This window comes from Bubalus bubalis, chromosome 3, assembly GCF_019923935.1.
Source record: "Bubalus bubalis isolate 160015118507 breed Murrah chromosome 3, NDDB_SH_1, whole genome shotgun sequence".
In the NCBI taxonomy this organism is placed as follows: Eukaryota; Metazoa; Chordata; class Mammalia; order Artiodactyla; family Bovidae; genus Bubalus; species Bubalus bubalis.
In genome coordinates this window covers 145,559,794-145,584,346 of record NC_059159.1, presented here as the reverse complement: position 1 = coordinate 145,584,346, position 24,553 = coordinate 145,559,794, and the positions used below count along the sequence as shown (strand labels likewise).

Here is a 24,553-nt window from a genome sequence, read left to right as displayed (position 1 = left end):
CTGGTCCTGTCTATCTGACTTCATGGTGGTCACCCAGGACCATTCAAGTCAAGCCACTGTGGGAACTGCAGTACCAGTTCATGCTAGGAATGCCTCTGGTCAAATAATAGCCATTCTTCAGAAGCATATCACATTATTTTAAAAAAAGTCCCTAAATTGAAACCTTATGTGTGATCTGACTTCTGATGTGATCAAATTGCCACTTGATGCTTTCCTTCAAAGGATTAAAGTGACCACAAGTATGCAACTTCAACAAAATGAAATTAAAATATTCTATTCTATCTCTCAGACCAAAGCCCCACTAATGAGCACACCAACAACTTTTGGCCACAGCCTATCCTGGAATGTACAGCTGCACCGAGTAGGTTGTTCATCTCAACTTCAGAGTATTGTCTTTTTTACAACTGGACTCATGTACAGCTTCCCATACATGTCCCTTGGACTGCAAGGGGATCAGAACAGTCAATCCTAAAGGAAATCAACCCTGAATATTCACTGGAAGGACTGATGCTGAAGCTGAAGTTCCAATATGTTGGCCACTTGAGGCGAAGAGCCTACCCATTAGCAAAGACTCTTATGCTGGTAAAGGTTAAAGGCAGGAAGAGAAGGGGATGTCAGAGGATGAGATGGTTGGATGGCAGTACCAACTCAATGGACATGAGTTTGAGCAAATTCCAGGAGATGATGAAGGAAAGGGAAGCCTGGCATGCTACAGTCCACAAGGTTGCAAAGAGTCAGACATGACTGAGTGACTTAACAACAACTTCCCAAGGATGAGCCTAATTTTACCAGCAATCTGGCTTCTCTACAGATAACCCAGGGAGTGACTATAAAAAAGATGAATAACAATGGAAGAAAAAGCCTGTAGAAGCCCAAGGCTACTATTAGGTTGATACAAAAGTAACTGAAGTTTTAGACTGTGAATTTTAAATCATTATATCTAGGCTCAAACACATCTTTATTAATCAAAATAGGAACCATTACAATCAAAACATTTTTACCAATGAGAAATAAGTTTGTTTACTCCCGTAGCATAAAAATTCACTCTTCAGGATTCAACAAACTCTTGGAAAGCGTTTTCTGCCTCCTGCTGGGTATGGTAACATTTTCCCTACCAAAAGTTTTCCCTAGAATAAAATATGGACCCAATTGAGTTGATCTCGTTTGTGATGAACAGCCCATTCCAGGACTCCAGACTCCTCAGAATTCCTGGATATTGTGGAATTCTGTATGGTAACATTTTCCCTCCCTCCCCAGAGCCTGTGTGAGTGCAGGACTAGGACCCCCCACTGGGTGGGCTACGCCCAGGGCCATCCTGTCACCCAGAGCCAATGGAGCTTGGCAGTTGCCTCTCTTGGCACCAAAGACAACAAAAGGAGAAAGCTGCTTCCCTGAAGAACAAAGATGCTTTGAAGACAGGCTTGCGGGGGGGCGCTGACCACAGGCAGGACCCCCACCCGCGCGGCCTCATCAGCTCTCCTTGCCTCCGCTGCTCTTCTGCTCTGAGGCTGTGGCCTTTGTCAGGTTCCCCGCTTCTCGCTTCAGGACACTAAGCAGAGTCTGCGAGCTCTCCAGGATCTTGAGGTAGGCGGCTTCTGTCTCCGCGATGGTCCGATGGAACTCGTTCCGAGAGGCGATCTTACGCGCCAGGTTCTCGTTGACTCGGGCCAGCTTCTCCGTCAGCTGCCTCACCTCGTTCTGCAGCCTCTGCTTCTCCTCCTCCTCCTGCTGGATCTGCCGGCACAGCTCCTCCCGCTTCTGGCACAGCTCCTCGATGCACTTGACCAGCTCGTTGTTGTAATTCTGCAGCACCGCGCCTTGCTGGGTCAAGGTCGCCGCCGGGCCGCCGCCCCAACCGCCACTGCAGGCCCCCTCGGCGCCTGCTGAGATGCTTTGAGAAGGTAGTAGTCAGTTGGCAAGAGGTCAGGTGAATATGGCAGATGAGGCAAAACTTCGTAGTCTGATTCGTTTAATTTTTGAAGCATTGGTTGTACAACATGGATTCAGGCATTGTTGTAGAGCAGAATTGGACCCATTCTGTCGATCAATACCGGCTTCAGGTGTTGCAGTTTTTGGTGCATCTCATCAATTTGCTGAGCATATTTCTCTGATGCAATGGTTTTGCTGGGATTTAGAAAGCAGGAGTTGATCAAATGGGCAGCAGATCACCAAACAGTAACCATGACTTTTTTCTGGTGCAAGTTTGCTTTGGGAAGTGCTTTGGAGCTTCTTCTCAGTCCAACCAGTGAGCTGGTCACTGTCGGTTGTTGTATAAAATCCAGTTTTTTATCACACATCACAATCTAATTGAAAAGTGGTTCGCTGTTGTTGCACAGAATAAGCCAAGACGACATTTCAAACCAACGGTTTTTAAATTTTCGGTCAGCTCATGAGGCATTCACTTACTGAGTTTTTTCACCTTTACAATTTGCTTTGAATGCCAAATGACCATAGAATGGTTGACAATGAGCTCTTTGGCACCTTCTCATGTAGTTGTAAGAGGGTCAACTTCGATGATCGCTCTCAGTTGGTCATTGTCAACCTATGATGGCCAGCTACTAGGCTCCTCATTTTCAAGGCTCTCGTCTCCTTTGCAAAACTTCTTGAACCACCACTGCACTGTATGCTCGTTAGCAGTTCCTGGGCCAAATGTGTTATTGATGTTATGAGTTGTATCTTCTGCTTTACGACCCATTTTGAACACAAATAAAAAAACTCGTCAAATTTGCTTTTTGTCTAATATCATTTCTATAGTCTAAAATAAATATAAAATAAACAGCAAGTAATAATTAGCAAAGAAACATAAAGTGAGAAATGCACATTAAAATGATGTATAACATAACCATATTTAAGAAGGTATTCCAATATCAAGCAGCAAAGTTCAACAATGCAAAACTGCAATTACTTTTGCACCAACCTAATAGGATGTCCCTGAGCAGTTTCCTGGACATGTATACACTGATAGTGCAGATGTTTTAAGACACAGAACTAGGTCTCAGAGGTCTGATTCTGCCAACCTGACACAATCTATAGGCCTGGCCATTAATGGAGGCAAGAATGCAAGTAAGCATTGGTATATCACCACTCTGAGTTTAGGATCACATTAACCAGAAAGAAAAGGCAGTTGGTCCAACTATGCATCCTTCTGCAATGGGACAACATCCAGGAATTCTGAGGAGTCTGGAGTCCTGGAATGGGCTGTTCATCATAAACGAGATCAACTCAATTGGGTCCATATTTTATTCTAGTCTTCAGCAGATGATCTTTGAGGTCATGCAGAACTATAGTATCATCCTGAGAATTTTGCATGGCTTCAAGACCTGGTGCCAACCTGCCAGCAGTGTATTTCCAAGGATACTCATCACCCATGTACCTGACATCCTGCTCAACTGGTTTTGGTAATGCCACACTGTGGATGTTCTTGTGTCACTTTGACAGACTAAAGAGAGATACCCTGAGGTGGGAGCAAGTTGGAAACTCTGTCATCAGATGAGAGACCTAGTCAGTTCTCCGCCTGCCAGGGTCAGTGGTGACCACCAGGGACATAGACTGCAAAGAGTTCTCAAGAGGCAAAACTTCTAGTGCAGATACCTAGACCCAATCACTCATGACTAGTTGGGGGTAACTTCTAATATCTGGCATCAATCCCTATACAAAAAGGGACAACTTGAGGCTATTTCTGTCGCTGAGGATAAGCATGAGGAATCCAGGCACAGTACTGTGACTGCAAGCAAGCAGCTTATCCCTATGACTTGGCTGTGACAACTGGTCTACATTCACTTTAGTTATCTGATGAACTGAGGCCAAGGCAACTTGCCTGTCCTTATCTGTTCTCTCCTCTATACATTCTCCCTATAGGCCCAAACTCATAAAACAAACTGATTGAAACTGGTTTTTTGCTATCAAAGCACATGTCCAGACTTGGTTAGTTCTCAAAATTATGCCTGGATCCAACCCTTCTTGGAGCCAGACTTTGAAGATCTCTGAGTCTTGTTCTCCCTATGCTGGCCAGGGGTTGCATGTTAACATTCTGTCTGTCTGCTTTCTGATTTTATGTGAAAATCCTAGCCAAGACTATCTTCCTCCAGTGTTGTGCCTCAGTAGTCCTGTATAACTTGCTGGCATAACCATGACCATCCTGAAGTCTAATCCTTCAGCTCTGAACGGTCTTCAGATTGTGGTGGTCCCACATGACCACAACTATAGGAGAGGCCAGAGGAAGAACACCAACTGTGCTACTCACAAATTCCTGCCTCACAGAAAATGGTGAGATAATAAATGGCTTTTGTTGTTTTAAACTGTTCAATTTGGGAGAAAATGTTAAGCAGCAATAAATAACTAACAGATGATTGATGACTACTGAGGGCATCCAAGACTGTTCACATGACCTCAGGGCTCACACTGGAATTCCACAAACATCTCATTACGTCTATTCCAATAAAGACTATGCTCTCAGCAATAATACCACCGTATGCAGTTGCTGGGGTATTCATATTTAAAAACAAAAAAAATGTTTTAATGGTACCACTTTGTACGAACATGCTACAAGGGGTCCTGCTCAGGAATGTCTCCTCAACTCAGCCACTGCTGAAGACCGGGGTGTAGGGTATTTTTATTTCATAACAGCAGAATCTGTGTTATCTACCACAACATGTTCTTTAATTTACCTGGATTTCCAGAATCTGATATTCAAGCTGAAACGTAATCATGTGGCAATTTCCTGATAATCTGTGTCTCTGCAAAACTTTTTTAATACCTATAAATCAGAAAAACAAAGATTTTTGTTTGCAAATAACAATTTTCTTTAAATATCAATTATTTAATTTTGTGTGGCTATCTATAATACACATGGGTTTATGTGTGAGAGTGTTAGCATTTGCATTGAAAATACTTGGAAGGATGTGCACCTTTGAGAAATATGATTAAAGATAACTTGTATTTTCTAGTTCTCAATGATACCAAAGATTAAAGTAAGAAATAGAAATATGATAGTATAACCCTAGACAAATTCGAATTATGATAATTGTTGGTATTTTTCATATTTTCAACATTGTCTGGCTCCAGTTAGACAATAAATTAAATCCATGCAATTATCTCAGTTAACTCTCAAAACGTTACTAAAATGATAGCAAAAGTACTTTTTAGGTATAACACGAATACACTCAAAAATGCCCTATTCTTAAGTATACAGCATCAAGATCAAGATACAGAAATTTTAACATATCGCATAAAGTTCCTCATGCCTTTTCCAAGTTATACAATATGTCTCAGAAAGGAGATAACCATGATTTTGACTTTATTATATTTTTCTAATGAAGTTATTTTTAGAAGGACACAATTCGCTCTTTTTTTAAACTGGAGTATAGGTACTATACAATATATGTTACAGGTGGATAACATAGTGATTCACAATATTTAAAGGTTATACTCCTTTACAGTTACTATAAAATATTGGCCATATTCCCATATTGTACAATATACCCTTATAGCTTATTTTATACCTAATAGTTTGTACCTCTTAATCCACCCCTGTATTGGCCTTTCTACCAGAAGGGCACAACTCTACAAGGATGTAGAGAAAAAAGATGAGAGTAAACTAATTTTATAAGATGAAAATCAGATGGATCAGCTGGATATTATGTGAAAAATTGAAAGTAACCTGGCAGAGCCAGGAAAATTGAAATCTAAACCAGCAATGGGAAAAGCTCTGAAACAAGCCCATTCTAAACGCATTCACTCTCGCTCTCCCCAGTCAGGAGGATTATTTTTGTACGAATCAGGAAGCATTTCCTAAAATGATTCCTTCTTCTAAACAAAGATCCCAACATACAACTGTAGAGCTGAATTAGCTTCTCTTTACTTGTTAGCGTATCACAGATTCTTAGTAATATAGCATTAGTCACTGGGACCAGATATCCTCCTCTGCCAAATGATCCAGTTCTTGAAATATCTGAGTATGAGAGATGACACACTTCTCATATCAGTAGTGAACAACAATTAAGATTTACAAACTAATAGTGCTGTTTTCCTTAAAATCACTTATCTCTGTTACTTGACTACTCAGGTACATAACGAGAGACCATGTCTTCTTTAATATCTACGTCAGGCAGCTTTTAAGAATATTACACACGCTGTAAAGTTCAATAGACACGTGACAAACAAGTTTACCACAACCACACATTCAAATCGTTACCTTGGAGAATTTATTTCAATGATAAGAAAACTAATTTTCTATGCATAATAAGGTAAACCTCAATACTACTTCCTGATTGAAATTAATGCTTACTCTGGAAATTCCCTGGGAGTCTAATGGTTAAGACTCAACACCTTCACTGCTGTAAAATCAGGATCAATCCCTCGTTGGAAAACTAAAATTAATATTCTGCAAGCCATTTGGTGCAGCCAAAAGAAAAAAAAAACTGCTTACTCTTTTCCGCCATCTCAGTGCTAGTTAGGTCTTCTGTGTTCTTGCAGTAATTTCTTATACTGATACCAGTAAGTCTACTTAGAAATTGAAGTTCGGATTCTAAACTTCCAAGATGACTTCTCAGATCTTTTGACAATCCCCATTCTTCAGAATCTGATTGGTGTGTTTCTTGAAATGATTTCCTAAAAAGCACAAAACACAAATAATTACTCCAATGAAGAAACTACTAACAAGTGTTTCACCTAACATCTATAAATTTCTTCAAATCATTTCCGTTTTATCTTTCTTATTCTCTTTCCATTAAAACACTAGTAGGAGTTTTCTTAAAATGAGTGTGGTTATTAACACTGCAGCCATTAATCTCAATATAAAACATCCTAACCAAGTTAGAGGTGGCAAGAATACACAGAAGAACTGTACAAAAAAGATCTTCACGACCCAGATAATCACGATGGTGTGATCACTCACCTAGAGCCAGACAACCTGGGATGTGAACTCAAGTGGGCATTAGGAAGCAGCACTATGAACAAAGCTAGTGAAGGTGATGGAATTCCAGTTGAGTTATTTCAAATCCTAAAAGATGATGCTGTGAAAGTGCTGCACTCAATATGCCAGCGAATTTGGAAACTCAGCAGTGCCCACAGGACTGCAAAAGGTCAGTTTTCATTCCAATCCCTAAGAAAGGCAATGCCAAAGAATGCTCAAACTACCACCCAACTGCACTCATCTCACACACTAGTAAAGTAATGCTCAAAATTCTCCAAGCCAGGCTTCAGCAATATGTGAACTGTGAAGTCTAGATGTTCAAGCTGGTTTTAGAAAAGGCAGAGGAACCAGAGATCAAATTGCCAACATCCGCTGGATGATCGAAAAAGCAAGAGAGTTCCAGAAAAACATCTATTTCTGCTTTATTGACTATGCCAAAGCCTTTGACTGTGTGGATCACAATAAACTGTGGAAAATTCTGAAAGAGACAGGAATACCAGACCACCTGACCTGCCTCTTGAGACAACTCTATGCAGGTCAGGAAGCAACAGTTAGAACTGGACATGAAATAACAGATTGGTTCCAAATAGGAAAAGGAGTATGTTAAGGCTGTATATTGTCACCCTGCTTAGTTAACTTATATGCAGAGTACATCATGAGAAACGCTGGGCTGGATGAAGCGCAAGCTGGAATCAAGATGGCTGGGAGGAATATCAATAACCTCAGATATGCAGATGACACACCCTTATGGAAGAAAGTGAAGAAGAATAAAGAGCCTCTTGATGCAAGAGGAGAGTGAAAAAGTTGGCTTAAAGCTCAACATTCAGAAAACTAAGATCATGGCATCCGGTCCCATCACTTCATGGCAAATAGATGGGGAAAAAGTGGAAACAGTGGCTGACTTTATTTTGGGAGGCTCCAAAATCACTGCAGATGGTGATTGCAGCCATGAAATTAAAAGATGCTTACTCCTTGGAAGGAAAGTTATGACCAATCTAGACAGCATATTAAAAAAGCAGAGACATTACTTTGTCAACTATAGTCCATCTAATCAAGACTACTGGTTTTTCCAGTAGTCATATATGGATGTCAGAGTTGGAGTATAAAGAAAGCTGAGTGCAGAACAATTGATGTTTTTGAACTGTGGTGCTGGAGAAGACTCTTGAGAGTCCCTTGGACTGCAAGGCGATCCAACCTGTCTATCCTAAACGAGATCAGTCCTGGGTATTCACTGGAAGGACTGATGTTGAAGCTGAAACGCCAATACTTTGGCCACCTGATGCAAAGAGCTGAATCATTGAAAAAGACCCTGATGCTGGGAAAGATTGAGGGCAGGAGGAGAAGGGGATGACAGAGGATGAGATGGTTGGATGGCATCACTGACTCAATGGACATGAGTTTAGGTAAACTCCGGGAGTTGGTGATGGACAGGGAGGCCTGGCATGCTGCAGTTCATGTGGTCGCAAAGAGTTGGACACAACTGAGTGACTGAAATGAACTGTTCCAAGTTTTAATACCATATTTCTATATATTAGAAACAACTATAAAATAAACTAAGATCATGGCATCTGGTCCCATCACTTCATGGCAAAGAGATGGGGAAACATTGAAAATTATAAGAGACTTTATTTTCTTGGGCTCCAAAATCACTGTGCACAGTGACTGCAGCCATGAAATTAAAAGATGCTTGCTCCCTTGAAGAAAAACCATCACCAACCTAGACAGCATATTAAAAAGCAGAGACATTACTTTGCCAACAAAGGTCCATCTAGTCAAGGCTATGGTTTGTCCAATAGTCATGTATGGATGTGAGAGTTGGATCATAAAGAAGGCTGAGCGCCAAAGAATTGGTGCTATCGAACTGTGGTGTTGGAGAAGACTCTTGAGAGTCCCTTGGACTGCAAGGAGACCCATCCAGTCCATCCTAAAGGAAATCAGTCCTAAATATTCATTGGAAGGACTGATGCTGAAGCTGAAACGCCAATACTCTGGGCACTTGATGCGAAGACCTGACTCACTGGAAAAGACCCTAATGCTGGGAAAGATAGAAGGCAGGAGGAGAAAGGGCCAACAGAGGATGAGATGGTCAGATGGCATCACCAACTTGATGGACATGAGTTTAAGTAACCTCCAGGAGTTGGTGATATACAGGGCAGCCTGGAGTGCTGCAGTCCATGGGATCGCAAACAGTCGGCCACAACTGAGTGAACTGAACTGATAAAATAAATTATAATACGAATACTTTACAGAATTAAAATGTCTGTTTAGGTTGGAATATTTTAAGTGTTCTAACCTAAGTATCTGCTATCCCAGGACATTGCAAACTATTTAAAAAGATATGATGAAATAATAAATCTTTAGCTTCTTAAACAAGTGCAGTATCACAGGGCATTTTATAATAAGAAAGATATTCTTGGGACATTGAAGAGCATGGGAGTAAAAATTCCAGAAGAATAACAAACAGCATGATCTCTAAACAACACTGTATTCAGATATTCTTCATTAAGAATATGTAGCTCTATTTTCCTTGAAAAAGAGTAAAATTTCAGCAAATAATTGCATTAAATTATATTTTATTTTTTGTAATCCTTTATTGCCATCATGGTCTCAGCCACATTTCTACACTGTTGACTTCCACTGTCTTACAACATACTTTCCTTGCCTTCTGGGGCATGATTATCTTGATTCTCATTTTACATTTTGGGTCTCTTATTGTCCATGCATCTTGGGTCTCTTATTGTCCATGCATCTTGTCTCCAACGTCAGAAGAAAATCTTCTAAATCTTGCCTCTGCTCTTCGAAATATGCATCCTCTCATTCTAGAAGAATGTTTGATGATTAATCTCAGCTCTTTCAGGCCAGTACTTGTAAATCAGACTTCCAATCATCTCTCTTCTATCTGCAAGGTAGATTGAACTTGATATCCTTCAGTTGCTCAGTCATGTCTGAGTCTCTGTGACCCAATGGACTGTAGCACAATAGGTTTCCCTGTCCTTCACTATCTCCCAGAGTTTGCTCAAACTAATGGCCATTGACCTGGTGATGTCATCCAACCATCTTATCCTCTAACAGACTCTTCTCCTTCTGCCCTCAATCTTTTCCAGCATCAAGGTCCTTCCCAATGTTGGATTGAACTAATATGTCATTGTAGTTTTGATTTGCATTTCTCTAATAATGAGTGATGTTGAGCACCTCTTCATATGTTTATTAGCCATCTGTATGTCTTTTTTGGAGAAATGCCTATTTAGGTCTTTTGCCCACTCTTTGATTGGGTTGTTTGTTTTTCTGCTATTGAGTTGTATGAGCGCCTTGTATATTTTGGAAATTAATTCTTTGTTAGTTGTTTCATATTGATTTTCTTCCAATTTGAGGGCTGCCTTTTTACCCTGTTTCTAGTTTTCTTTGCTGTGCAGAAGCTTTTAAGTTTAATTAGGTACCAGTCATATATTTTTGCTTTTATTTCCATTATTCTAGGAGGTGGGTCATAAAGGATCTTGCTATGATTTATGTAAGAGCAAGCATCTTTTAATTTCATGGCTGCAATCACCATCCACAGTGATTTTGGAGTCCAAGAAAAAATAAAATCTGTCCTTCCAATGAATACTAAGGACTGACTTAAGTAATGTCTCTGCTTTAAAACATGCTGTCTAGGTTAGTCATATCTTTTCTTCCAAGGAACAAGCCTCTTTTAATTTCATGGTTGCAGTCAATGTTTACAGTGATTTTGGAGCCTAAGAAAATAAAGTCTCTCACAGTTTCCATTGTTTTCCCATCTATTTGCCATGAAGTGATGGGACCAGAAGCCAGGATCTTCATTTTTAGAATGCTGAGTTTTAAAATCAGCTTCTTCACTCTCCTCTTTCACTTTCATCAAGAGGCTCTTCAGTTCCTCTTCGCTTTCCATCATAAGGGTGGTGTCATCTGCATATCTCAGGTTACTGATATTTCTCCCAGCAATCTTGAGTCCAGCTTGTATTTCATCCAGACTGGCACTTTGCATGATGTACTCTGCATCTAAGTTAAATAAGCAGGGTGACAATACACAACCTTGGCAGACTCCTTTCCCAATTCTGAACCAGTCTGTTGTTCCATGTCTGGTTCTAATTGTTGCTTCTTGACCTATATACATGTTTCTCAGGAGGCAAGTAAAAGTGGTCTGGTATTCCCAAGTCATTAAAAATTTTCCAGTTTCTTGTGATCCACACAGTCAAAGGCTTTTGTGTACTTAATGAAGCAGAGTGCTCCAGTCCTATGTTGCTTCAGTCCTGTCTGACTCTTTGCAACCCTATGGACTATAGACCATCAGGCTCCTCTGCCCATGGAATTATACAGGCAAGAATACTGGAGTGTGTTGTCATACTCTCCTCCAAGGGATCTTCCTGACCCAGGGATCAAACCTGCGTAACATCTATGTGTATTGGCAAGCAGAAGTAGCTGTTTTTCTGGAATTCTCTTGCTTTTTCTATCATCCAATGAATGTTGGCAATTTGATCGCTGGTTCCTCTGCCTTTTCTAAATCCAGCCAGTATGTTGGGAAGTTCTCAGTTCACATACTGCTGAAGCCTAGCTTGAAGGATTTTGAGCATTACCTCACTAGCATGTGGGCTTCCTTGGTAGCTCAGTTGGGAAAGAATCTGCCTGCAATGCAGAAGACTCTGATTTGATTTCTGGGTTGGGAAGATCCCTTCAAGAAGGGATAAGCTACCCACTCCAGTATTCTTGGGCTTCCCTGGTGACTCAGATGGAAAAGAATCCGTCAGCAATACAGGAGACCTGGGTTTGATCCTTGGGTTGGGAAGATCTCCTGGAGAAGGGAATGGTTACTACTCTAGTATGTGGCCTGGAGAAATTAACCAGAAATTTAATGATCCTTTTACGCAACCAATCCAGAGAAGAGCATAGCTACTCACTTCAGTATTCTTTTCTGGAGAATCCCATGGACAGAGGATATTGGGGAGATACAGTCCAAGGGGGTTGCAAAGAGTTGGAAAACTGAGTGACTTTCACTTAGCTAGCATGAGAAATGAGCATAATTGTATGGTAGTTTGAACATTCTTTGGCACTCTGTTTCTTTGGGATTGGAAAGAAAACTGATTTTTACCAGTCCTGTTCCACTGCTGTGTTTTCCAAATTTGCTGACATGCTGAATACCGCACTTTAACAGCATACTTACAGGATGTGAAATAGCTCAGTTGGAATTCCAGCATCTCCACTAGTTTTGTTCATAGTAATCTTTCCTAAGGACCCCTTGACTTCACATTCCAGGATGTCTGGCTCAAGGGGCCCACCTTTGCATGAAATGTTCCCTTGGTATCTTCAATTTCCCTGGAGAGCTCTAGCTTTCCTATTCTATTGTTTTCCTCTATTTCTTTGCATTGTTCGCCTAAGAAGGCTTTCTTATCTGTCCTTACTATTCTCCAGAACTCTGCATTCAGATGGGTATATCTTTCCCTTTCTTCTTTGCCTTTGGCGTCTCTTCTTTTCTAAGGGAAAATAGCACTATGTCATTTGAGAGTGAATACTCTCTTTTTTTTTTCCCATTGTTTCCCCATCTATTTGCCATGAAGTCATGGGACTGGATGCCATGATCTTACTTTTCTGAATGTTGAGTTTTAAGCCAACTTTTTGACTCTCATCTTTCACTTTCATCAAGAGGCTCTTTAGTTCTTTTTCACTTCTAACAGAGTTTTGCCAAGAGAATGCACTTGTCATAGCAAACACACTCTCCCAACAACATAAGAGCTACACATGGAGATGGAGAAGCTCTATACAGTCAGCAAAAACAAGACCAGGGTTTGACTGTGGATTCAGATCATGAATTCCTTATTGAAAAACTCAGACTTAAATTGAAGAAAGTAGGGAAAACCACTAGACCATTCAGGTATGACCTAAATCAAATCCCTTACAATTATACAGTGGAAGTGACAAAGAGATTCAAGGGATTAGATCTGATAGACGGAAGGCCTGAAGAGCTATGGATGGAGGTTCATGACATTGTACAGGAGGCAGTGATCAAGTCCATACCCAAAAAAAGAAATGCAAAAAGGCAAAATGGTTGTCTGAGGAGGCCTTATATACAGCTGAGAAAGAAGAGAAGCTAAAGGCAAAGTAGAAAAGCAAGATATGTCCATCTAAATGCAGAATTCCAAAGAATACCAAGGAGAGATAAGAAAGTCTTCCTCAGTGATCAATGCATAGAAATAGAGGAAAATAATAGAATGGGAAAGACTAGAGATCTCTTCAAGAAAATTAGAGATACCAAGGAAACAGTTCATGCAAAGATGGGCACAATAAAAGACCTAACAGAAATGGTATGGACCTAACAGAAGCAGAAGATATTAAGAAGAGGTGGCAAGAATACACAGAACTATACAAAAAAGATCTTCATGGAAGAAATCTTACTGACCTAACAGAAGCAGAAGATATTAGAAGAGGTGGCAAGAATACACAGAAGAAATAAAGATCTTCATGACCCAGATAACCACGATGGCATGATCACTCACCTAGAGCCAGACATCCTGGAACGAGCAGTCACGTGGGCATCAGGAAGCATCACTACCAACAAAGCTAGAGGAGGTGATGGAATTCCAGTTGAGCTATTTCAACTCCTAAAAGGTGATGCTGTCAAAGTGCTGCACTCAATATGCCAGCAAATTTGGAAACTTTGGAAGCAGTGGCCACAGGATTGCAAAAGGTCAGTTTTCATTCCAATCCCAAAGAAAGGCAATGCCAAAGAATGCTCAAACTACTGCACAGTTGCGTTCATCTCACATGCTAGCAAAGTAATGCTCAAAATTCTCCAAGCCAGGCTTCAATAGTATGTGAACCATGAACTTCCACATGTTCAAGCTGGATTTAGAAAAGACAGAGGAACCAGAGATCAAAGTGTCAACATCCACTGGATCATTGAAAAAGCAACAGAGTTCCAGAAAAACATCTACTTTGGCCTTATTGATTACACCAAAGCCTTTGACTGTACAGATCACAACAAACTTTGGAAAATCCTTCAAGAGATGGGGAATACCAGGCCACCTTACCTGCCTCCTGAGAAATCGGTGCAGGTCAAGAAGCAACAGTTAGAACCTGACATGAAACAACAGACTATTTCAAAATTGGGAATTGAGTACGTCAAGGCTGTGTATTGTCACCCTGCTTATTTAACTTATATACAGAGTACACCATGCAAAATGTCGGGTTCAATGAAGCACAAGAAGGAATCAAGACTGCTGGGAGAAATATCAATAACCTCAGATACACAGATGACACCACCCTTATGGCAGAAAGTGAAGCACAACTAGAGAGCCTCTTGATGAAAGTGAAAGAGGAGAGTGAAAAAGCTGGCTTAAAACTCAACATTCAAAAAACTAAGATCATGGTATCCAGTCCCATCATTTCATGGCAAATTGATGGGGAAACAATGGAAACAGTGAGAGACTTTATTTTGGGGGCTCCAAAATCACTGCAGATGGTAACCACAGCAATGAAATGCAAGACGCTTACTCCTTAGAAGAAAAACTATGACCAACCTAGACGGCATATTAAAAAGCAGAGACATTACTTTGCCAACAAAGGTCTGTCCAGTCAAAGCTATGGTTTTTCCAGTAGTCATGTATGCATGTGAGAGTTGGACTATAAGAAAGCTGAGCACTGAAGAACTGATGCTCTTGCACTGTGGTGAGGAGAAAACTCTTGAAAGTCCCTTGGACTACAAGGAGATCCAATCAGTAAGTCCAAGGAAATCAGTGTTCAATATTCATTGGAAGGACTGATGGTGAAGCTGAAGCTCCAGTACTTTGGCCACTTGATGTGAAGAACTGACTCCTTGGAAAAGACCCGGATATTGGGGAAGATTGAAGGCAGGAGGAGAAGGGGACGACATAGGATGAGATGATTGGATGGCATGACCGACTCAATGAACACTGAGTTTGAGCAAGCTCTGGCAGGTGGTGATGTACAGGGAAGCCTAGTGTGCTGCAGTCCATAGGGTCGCAAAACGTCAGACACGAGTGAGCAATTGAACTGAAAAAAGACTCATTCATAATAGTAATTTGTTTTGAACAAAATACCATTGGTCCATTGAAATTAATGATGTTATTTTGAATGAACTGGGATTATAGGCTTTATGGTCTTGTAGTTTATTATTTGCTTTAGTAGCATATATTTTTTGTTCAAAACTAGGTGTTCACAAGAAGCTTTTTTTCTTTCAAAGCAAATCTACCCAGAGACTTCCGTTTAAAAGTCGATGCTCTAGGATTCTATGAAGATGGCAAAGTAGGAAGAACCAGTAATCTACTCCCCAGTCAGACAGCAATTGCAAGGCAGAATCTGTCTAATATAACTTTTTTAGAACTCAGGAGACTGCTGAATGCTTGCAACTTCACAGAGAATGCTTAAAGGTAAATAAATAAGGTACAATAAATTTGGGGCAATTTCAGCTCTTAGTACAGTAAGTACCCATGCCTACTCGAAAAACATGGCAGGGTGCTGTGCACATATTCTGGGAGCAGTTTGCATACAGCTTAGGGGAGCAAGGGTGGGCAAAAAAGGACTGTCCCCCAAATACTGGGTACATGTGCTCCAATTGCTGATTGCTGCTTCTGATTACAGAGATGCAGACAAAGAGGTGGGGAGTTATTGTTTCAAGCCCCTACCCTCTGACTGAGATAACTTTAAGGATACTAAAAGAGCTGCTGCATTTTGTTTCCCATCTTCATCATCTTACCTTTTTAGGATTCAGACATTAAAGACTAGGACATGCAAAAATCCAACTAAATATATGGGAAAAAATTAGAAAATGATGTACATACTGAAGGAAAAGCTCAGAAAAGACATAATTAGTGCTCACTTTGGTGGCACAAATGCTAAAATTGGAACAATACAGAGAAGACTAGTAATCCCCTTGCACAAGGATGACATACAAATTCGTGAGGCATTCTATGTTTTTTAATGATATGGCTCAATACAGTATAAGGCACAAATAACAAAAAAAAAGTTAAAACAATAACAAAAAAGTATAAATATTGGGGAAGGGGGGGAGAATCTGATTTCCAGAGTTACTACAGTATTAAATTAAAATGTCCAGTTTTCAATAAAATATCACAAAGCATACAGAAAAAAAAAAAAAAAAGTATGGCACTCTCAAAGGAAAAAAAAATATTCAAATGAACCTGTCCCTAAAAAAAGACTTATTGGCAGATATATCAGACAAAGACTTTAAAATAGAAGTCTTAAAGGTACTCAAAGAAATACAGGAAAATCTGGAGAAAGTTAAGAAAATGGTGTGTAAAAAGAAACCAAAAGAATTTCAGGAGCTGAAAACTATAATAAATAAAATGAAAAATTCACTAGAGGAATTCAAATGCAGATTTAAGAGTAGAGAAGCATGAATCAGTGAACTTGAAGAGAAGATAATGGATATGGAGATTGAGGAACAGGAAGTAAAACACTGAAGAAAAGCGAACACAGCCCAAGGGACTAGCGGGGACACAACCATAAGGACCAATGTATGCATCGTGGAAGTACCAGAGGAAAAGCAAGAGGAAAAGGGGAAGAGAGACTATTTGAAGAAATAATGGTGAAAAATGTTGATATTTGACGAGTGACATGAATTCAAAAAGCTCACCTAATTCTACCAAAAGTTTAGAGAAGAGCTAACATATATCCTGCTTAAATCCTTCTAGAAAATTGCAGAGGAAGGAAAATTCCCAACCCATTCTACAAGGCTGCTGCTACTGCTGCTGCTTAGTCACTTCAGTCGTGTCCGACTCTGTGCGACCCCATAGACGGCAGCTTACCAGGCTCCTCCGTCCCTGGGATTCTCCAGGCAAGAACACTGGAGTGGGTTGCCATTTCCTTCTCCAATGCATGAAAGTGAAAAGTGAAAGTGAAGTCGCTCAGTCGTGTCCGACTCTTAGCGACCCCATGGACTGCAGCCTACCAGACTCCTCCGCCCATGGGATTTTTCCAGGCAAGAGTACTGGACCATCACCCTAATACCAAAACTAGACAAAGACACCACAAGAAAATTATAGGCCAATATCACTGATGAACATAGATGCAAAAACCCTCAACAAAAGTCTAGTGAACAGAATCCAACAAGACATTAAAAGATTATACAGCATGATCAAGAGGGCTTTATCCTGAGCATGCAAGAATTCATCAATATACATAATAAATCAATGTGATACACTATATTAACAAACTGAAAGATAAAAACCATATGATTACATCAACAGATGCAGAGAAAGTTTTGAAAGAATTAAACACCCATTTATGATGAAAATTCTCCAGAAAATAGGCACAGAAAGATATACCTCAACATCATAAAGGCCATATACATCAAACCCACAGCGAACATTTTTCTGAAAGGTGAAAAACTGAAAGCATTTCCTCTAAGATCAGAAACAGGGGTGCCCACTCTCACCACTATTATTCAACATAGTTTTGGAAGTCCTAGTCATAGAAATCAGGAAAGAAAAAGAAATTAAAGGAGTCCAGATTGGAAAAGAAGAAGTAAAACTTTCACTGTTTGCAGATGATATGCAAACTCTAAGGATGCCACCAGAAAATTACTAGTTGCTGCTCAGTTGCTCAGTCATGTCCAACTCTGAGACCCCATGAACTGCAGCACACCAGGTTTCCCTGTCCTTCACCATCTCCCGGAGTTTGCTCAAACTCATGTTCATTGAGTTGATGATGCCTTCTAACCATCTCATCCTGTCACCCCCTTCTCCTCCTGCCCTCAATCTTTCCCAGCATCAGGGTCTTTTCCAATGAGTTGGTTCTTTACATCGGGTGGCCAAAGTATTGAAGCTTCAGCTTCAGCATCATTCCTTCCAGTGAATATTCAGAGTTGATTTCCTTTAGGATTGACTGGTGTGATCTCTTTGCAGTCCAAGGGACTCTCAAGAGTCTTCCTTCTCCAGCACTACAGTTTGAAGACACTTATTCTTCAGTGCTCAGTCTTCTTTATGATCAATGCTCATATCCATATATGACTACTGGAAAAATCACAGCTTTGACTGTGCAAACCTTTGTAGGCAAACAGCTGTCTCTGCTTTTTAATATTCTGTCTAGCTCTGTCATATCTTTTCTTCCAAGGAGAAGTATCTTTTCTATCTTTTTTTTTTGCAAGTGTCTTTTAATATCATAGCTAAGCACCATCCGCAGTGATTGTGGAGCCCAAGAAAATAAAGTCTGTCACTGTTTCCACTTTTTTCCCATCTATTGGAATGAAGTGATAGGATCACATCCCATGATCTTAGTTTTTTCAATGTTGAGTTTTATGCCAGCTTTTTCACTCTTTCACTTTCATCAAGAGGCTCTGTAGTTCCTCTTTTTTTTAAGGGTGGTATCATCTGCGTATCTAAGGTTATTGATATTTCTCCCAGCAATCTTGATTACAGCTTCTGCTTCATCCAGACTACATTTTGCATGATGTACTCTGCATAGAAATTAAATAAGCAGGGTGACAGTACACAGCCTTGACTGATTCCTTTCCCAAGTTTGAACCAGTCTGTTGTTCCATGTCCCATTCTAACCATTGCTTCTGGACCTACATATAGGCTTCTCTCAGGAGGCAGGTAAGGTGGTCAGTTATTCCTACCTCTTTAAGAATTTTCTAGTTTGTTGTGATCCACACAGTAAAAGGATTTAGTGTAGTCAATGAAGCAGAAATAGATGTTTTTCTGGAATTCTCTTGCTTTCTCTATGATCCAATGAATGTTGGCAATTTAATTTCTGGCCCCTCTGCCTTTTCTAAATCCAGCGTGAACATCTGGATATTCTCGGTTCGTGTACAATGGAAGCCTAGCTTGAAGGATTTTGAGTATTACCTTGCTAGCATGTGAAATGAATGCAACTGTGCAGTAGTCTGAACAGTCTTTGAATTGCCCTTCTTTGGGATTGGAATGGAAACTGACCATCTCCTGTCCTGTGGCCACTGCTGAGTTTTCCATATTGGCTGGCATACTGAGTGCAGCACTTTCACAGCATCATCTTTCAGAATTTTAAATAGCTCAACTGGAATTACTAGAGCTACTAGTAAAAGCACAGAATATATAATTAATACACACAGAAATTCCCAGCATCCCTATAAACTAACAGTGAAAAATTAGAAAGACAAATTAAGGAAACAATCCCATTCATCATTGCAACAAAAAGTATAAAATACCTAGAAATCAGTCTACCTAAACAGACAAGAGATCAGTATGCAGAAAATTATAAAACACTGATGAAAGAAATCAAAGATGACATAAACAGATGGAGAGATACACCATATTCTTGGACTGGAAGAATGAATATTGTGAAAATGACTATACTACTCAATGCAATCTACAGATTCAATGCAATCCCTATCAAACTACCAACAGAACTAGAACACAAAATTATTTTTCACAGAACTGGAACAAAAAATTCCACAATTTGTATGGAAACACAAAAAGCCTCAAATAGCCAAAGCAATCATCAGAAATAAAATGGAGCTGCAGTAATCAATCCTGCTGACTTCAGATTATACTACACAGCAACATTCATCAAGACAGTCTAGTACTGGCACAAAAATAGAAAGAGAGACCAATGGAACAAGACAGAAAGTTCAGAGATAAACCCAAGCACCTATGGGCACCTTATCTCTGACAAAGGAGGCAAGAATATACAATGGAGAAAAGACAACTTCTTCAATAACTAGTGACGGGAAAACTGGACAGCTACATGTGGAAGAATGAAACTACAACACTTCTTAAGACCATACACAAAAACAAACTCAAAATGGATTAAAGAACTAAATGTAAGGCCAGAAATTATAAGCTTTTAGAGGAAAACATAGGTAATATACTCTTTGACATAAATCACAGCAAATTCCTCTTTGACTCACCTCCTAGAATAATGTAAATAAAACCAAAAATAAACAAATGGGATCTAATTAAAAGCTTTTCCACAGCAAAGGAAACAATAAACAAGATTAAAAGACAACCCTCAGAATATGAGAAAATAATTGCAAACAAGAAACAACTGACAAAGGATTAATCTCCAAAAAGCATATAAGCAGCTCATACAGCTCAATATCAGAAAAACAAACAACCCAATCAAAAAACTGACAGAAGACCTAAACAAACTTTTTCAAAGAAGACATACAGATGGCCAATAAACACATGAAAAGATGCTCAACATCACTAATTGTTAGAGAACTGCAAATCAAAACTATGGGGAGGTATCACCTCACATCAGTCAGAATGGCCATCATCAAAAAATCTACAAGCAATAAATGCTAGAGAGGGTGTGGAGTAAAGGGAACCCTCTTACACAGTTGGTAGGAATGTAATCTGATACAGCCACTATGGAGAAGAGTATGGAGATTCCTTAAAAACTAGGAATAAAACTATCATGACCCAGCAATCTCCCTATTGGATATATACCTTGAGAAAACCATAACTGAAAAAGACACATGCACCCCAATGTTCAGAGCAGCACTGTTTACAATAGCTAGGACATGGAAGCACCCTAGATGTCCAGCAACAGATGAATGGATAAAGAAGACATGGTACATACATACAATGAAACATTACTCAAGTATAAAGGGAACAAATTTGAGTCAGTTCTTGTGAGGTGGATAAACCTAGAACCTGTTATACAGAGCGAAGTAAGTCATAAAGAGAAAAACAACCAAAATCACAGAAGACTAACCAAACTGATCACATAGATCACAACCTTGTCTAACTCAATGAAACTATAGGCCATGCTATGTAGGGCCACCCAAGATGGACAAGTCATGGTGGAGAGTTCTGACAAAACGCGGTCCACTGGAGAAGGGAATGGCAGACTACTTCAGTATTCTTGCCTTGAAAACCCCACAAAGAGTATGAAAAGGCAAAAAGATATAACACTGAAAGATGAACTCCCCAGGTCAAGAGGTGCCCAATATACTACTAGAGAAGAACAGAGAAATAGTTCCAGAAGAAATAAAAAGGCTGAGCCAAATCTGAAACAATGCTCAGTTGTGGATGTGTTTGGTGGTAGAAGTAAAGTTCAATGCTGTAAAGAACAATATCGCATAGGAACCTGGAATGTTAGGTTCATGAATCAAAGTAAATTGGAAGTGGTCAAACAGGAGGAGGTGGCAAGAGAAACCATCAACAATTTAGGAATCAGTGAACTAAATGGACAGCAATGGCTGAATTCAATTCAGATGACCACTATATCTACTACTGTGGGCAAGAATACCTTGGAAGAAATAGAGTAGCCCTCAGAGTCAACAAGAGTCTGAAATGCAGTACTCAGGTGCAATCTCAAAAATGACAGAATGATATCTGTTCATTTCCAAGGCAAACCATTCAATATCACAGTAATCCAAGTCTATGTCCCAATCACTAATGCTGAAGAAGCTGAAGTTAACAGTTCTATGCAAGACCTTCTAGAACTAACACCAAAAAAACAGGTCCTTTTCATCATAGGGAACTGGAATGCAAAAGGAGGAAGTCACAAGATACCTGGAGTAACAGGCAAGTTTGGCCTTGGAGAACAAAATTAAGCAGGGCACAGGCTAACAGAGTTTTGCCAAGAGAACACACTGGTCATAGCAAACACTCTCTTTCAATGACACAAGAGAAGACTCCACACATGGACATCACCAGATGGTCAATACTGAAATCAGATTGATTATATTCTTTGCAGCCAAAGATGGAGAAGCTCTATACAGTCAGCAAAAACAAGACTGGGGAGCTGACTGTGGCTCAGATCATGAACTCCTTATTGCAAAATCCAGACTTAAATTGAAAAGTAGAGAAAACCCCTAGGCCATTCAAGTATGACCTAAATAAAATCCCTTATGATTACACAGTGGAAGGGACAAATAGATTCAAGGGATTAGATCTAATAGACAGAGAGCCTGAAAAACTATAGATGGAGGTTTATAATACTGTACAAGAGGTGATGATCAAAACCATTCTCAAGAAAAAGAAATGCAAAAAGGCAAAATGGTTGTCTGAGGACGCCTTATATACAGCTGAGAAAAGAAGAGAAGCTAAAAGCAAAGGAGAAAAGCAAAGATATGTCCATCTGAATGCAGAATTCCAAAGAATAGCAAGGAGAGATAAGAAAGCCTTCTTCAGTGATCAATGCAAAGAAATAGAGGAAAACAATAGAATGGGAAAGACCAGAGATCTCTTCAAGAAAATTAGAGACACTAAGGGAACATTTCATACAAAGATGGGCTCAATAAAGGTCAGAAATGGCATAGATCTAACAGAAGCAGAAGATATTAAGAAAAGGTGACAAGAAAACACAGAAGAACTATGCAAAAAAAATCTTCATGACCCAGATAACCACAAAGGTGTGATCAGTCACCTAGAGCCATATATCTTGGAGTGTGAAGTCAAGTCAGCCTTAGGAAGCATCACTACGAACAAAGCTAGTGGAGGTGATGGAATTCCAGTTGAGCTATTTCAAATCGTAAAAGATGATGCTGTGAAAGTGCTGAACTCAATGTGTCAGCAAATATGGAAAACTCAGCAGTGCCCACAGGACTGCAAAAGGTCAGTTTTCATTCCAATTCCAAAGAAGGGCAATTCAAAGAATGTTCAAACTACCACACAATTGCACTCATTTCACACACTGGCCAGGAAATGCTCAAAATTCTCCAAGCCAGGCTTCAATAGTAAGTGAACCGAGAACTTCCAAATGTTCAAGCTGGATTTAGAAAAGGCAGAGGAATCAGAGATCAAACTGGCAACATCTATTGGATCATAGACAAAGCAAGAAAATTCCAGAAAAACATCTATTTCTGCTTGATTGGCTACACTAAAGCCTTTGACTGTGTGGTTCACAAGAGATGGGAACACCAGACCACCTTACTTGCTTCCTGAGAAACCTGTACAGGTCAAGAAGCAATAGTTAAAACCAGACACCAAACAACAGACTGTTGTTTGAAAACAACAATTTTCAAAATTGGGAAAGGAGTATGTCAAGGCTGTATATTGTCACCCTGCTTATTTAACTTATATGCAGAGTATATCATGAGAAATGCCAGGTGGGATGAAGCACAAGCTGGAATCAAGATTGCCAGGAGAAATATCAATAACCTCAGATATGTAGGGGGCACCACCCTTAAAGCAGAAAGTGAAGAGGAACTGAAAGGCCTCTTCATGAAGGTGAAAGAGAGGAGTGAAAAAGCTGGCTTAAAACTCAACATTCAGAAAATGAAGATCCTGGCATCCGGTCCCATCACTTCATGGCAAATAGATGGGGAAACAGTGGAAACTGTGACAGACTTTATTTTCTTGGGCTCCAAAATCACTGTGCACAGTGACTGTAGCCATGGAATTAAAAGACACTTGCTCCTTGGAAGAAAAGCTATGACAAACCTAGACAGCATATTAAAAGGCAGAGACATCACTTTGCTTACAAAGGTCCATATAGTCAAAGCTATGGTTTTTCCAATAGTCATGTATGGATGTGAGAGCTGAACAATAAAAAAGCCTGAGCGCGGAAGAACTGATGTCTTTGAATTGTGGTGCGGAAGAAGACTCTTGAGACTTCCTTGGACTGCAAGGAGATCAAACCAGTCAATCCTAAAGGAAATCAACCCTGAATATTCATTGGAGGGACTGATGCTGAAGCCGAAGCTCCAATACTTCGGCCACCTGATGAGAAAGCTGACTCATTAGAAAAGACCGTGATGCTGGGAAAGACTGAAGGCAGGAGAAGAAGGGGACGACAGAGGACGAGATGGCTGGATGGCATCACTGACTCAGTGGACATGAGTATGAACCAACTCCAGGAGTTGGTGAAGAACAGGAAAGCCTGGCGTGCTGCAGTCCATGCGATCGCAAAGAGTCGGACACGACTGAGGGACTGAACAATTAGATACTGCTCATCATCAGTAAAGGGAAGATTTCTAAGGAGACAACCAAGACTTTCACCCTGAGTGTTACTAGTAAGAGAAAGAGAATTCTTTGAAATGAAATGACTGCGATTTAAATAATATATGGTAATATGTTTACAAAGGGGTCCATGCGTGGACTTATCACTTTCACCCCTGTTGTTACAGACAGATAAGTTCCAGCCCACGTCAAGTGCTCGGGAAAAGTTTGTTGGGAGGTCCGGGGCGCCTCTAGTAAAGAGACTGTCACCCACCTCACCAGGTCTGGGGAATGCCACGTACCGAACTTGAGAGTCGTCGTCTCCGGGCGCCTGTGTCTCTATGCACGCCCGCCTCAAGGCAGTGATCTCGGCTTCCAAGGCGCGGGCCTTTGCCCGCTGGGAATCCATGGAGCTGTGCTGACGTGAAGCTGCCTGACTTAAGCGCGCAAGGTCTGGCTCTTCAAGCCTCGCGCGCTCCTGGAGCGAACCATTCCGGAACTCGGCGGGGGAGGCAAGGGAACCACGCGCAATTCCCGCGCCTATAACTCGGTCACGCAAGTGTCTCCGGCTAGTTGCCATCCCTGCGCACTTTTCCACAGCTGTCCTCCAGCAGTCCTTACGCTTCAAGAGAGCTGAAATCCCTCTCGAAGCCCAAGGGCGCAGCTACCCACCCCGACCTGGTGGCGGCTTGGAGCCCCAGTCACGGAAGAGGCGGTTCCGCGAGCCCTTGAAGAGGGAGCTTCTTTGTATTTCTTCCCCTTCCTCATTTCCGCCGACCGTATC

General features: G+C 40.5%; 2 protein-coding genes and 1 non-coding gene across 5 annotated transcripts in view; 1 reads left to right on the top strand and 2 right to left on the bottom strand.

Moving 5' to 3' along the window:
* The window catches only part of LOC102398396 (centromere protein P), a 236,723-nt gene extending 212,231 nt beyond the window's left edge, over positions 1-24,492 (bottom strand). Inside the window, exons 1-3 of one of the 3 annotated variants that reach the window (XM_045165131.1) lie at positions 24,072-24,492; positions 6,428-6,609; positions 4,668-4,756 (exon numbers count right to left, since the gene is read on the bottom strand). In XM_045165131.1, the coding sequence (XP_045021066.1) occupies positions 4,668-4,756; positions 6,428-6,609; positions 24,072-24,349 (549 nt within the window). In that variant the 5' untranslated portion in view covers positions 24,350-24,492. The remainder of the gene's footprint in view (positions 1-4,667; positions 4,757-6,427; positions 6,610-24,071) is intronic. The other 2 variants (XM_044940286.2, XM_006063106.4) reach the window with 2 other exon arrangements.
* On the bottom strand, positions 944-1,908 carry LOC102399586 (Sjoegren syndrome nuclear autoantigen 1 homolog; the record flags this gene model as incomplete). Its single annotated transcript, XM_044940581.2, has 1 exon — positions 944-1,908. A coding segment is annotated over one exon (438 nt), but the record flags the coding sequence as incomplete, so codon positions are not given.
* LOC112584053 lies at positions 15,751-15,857 on the top strand. The gene has a single exon (XR_003108411.1). It is a non-coding gene; the product is annotated as a U6 spliceosomal RNA (small nuclear RNA).
* Positions 24,493-24,553: the final 61 nt, after the last annotated feature.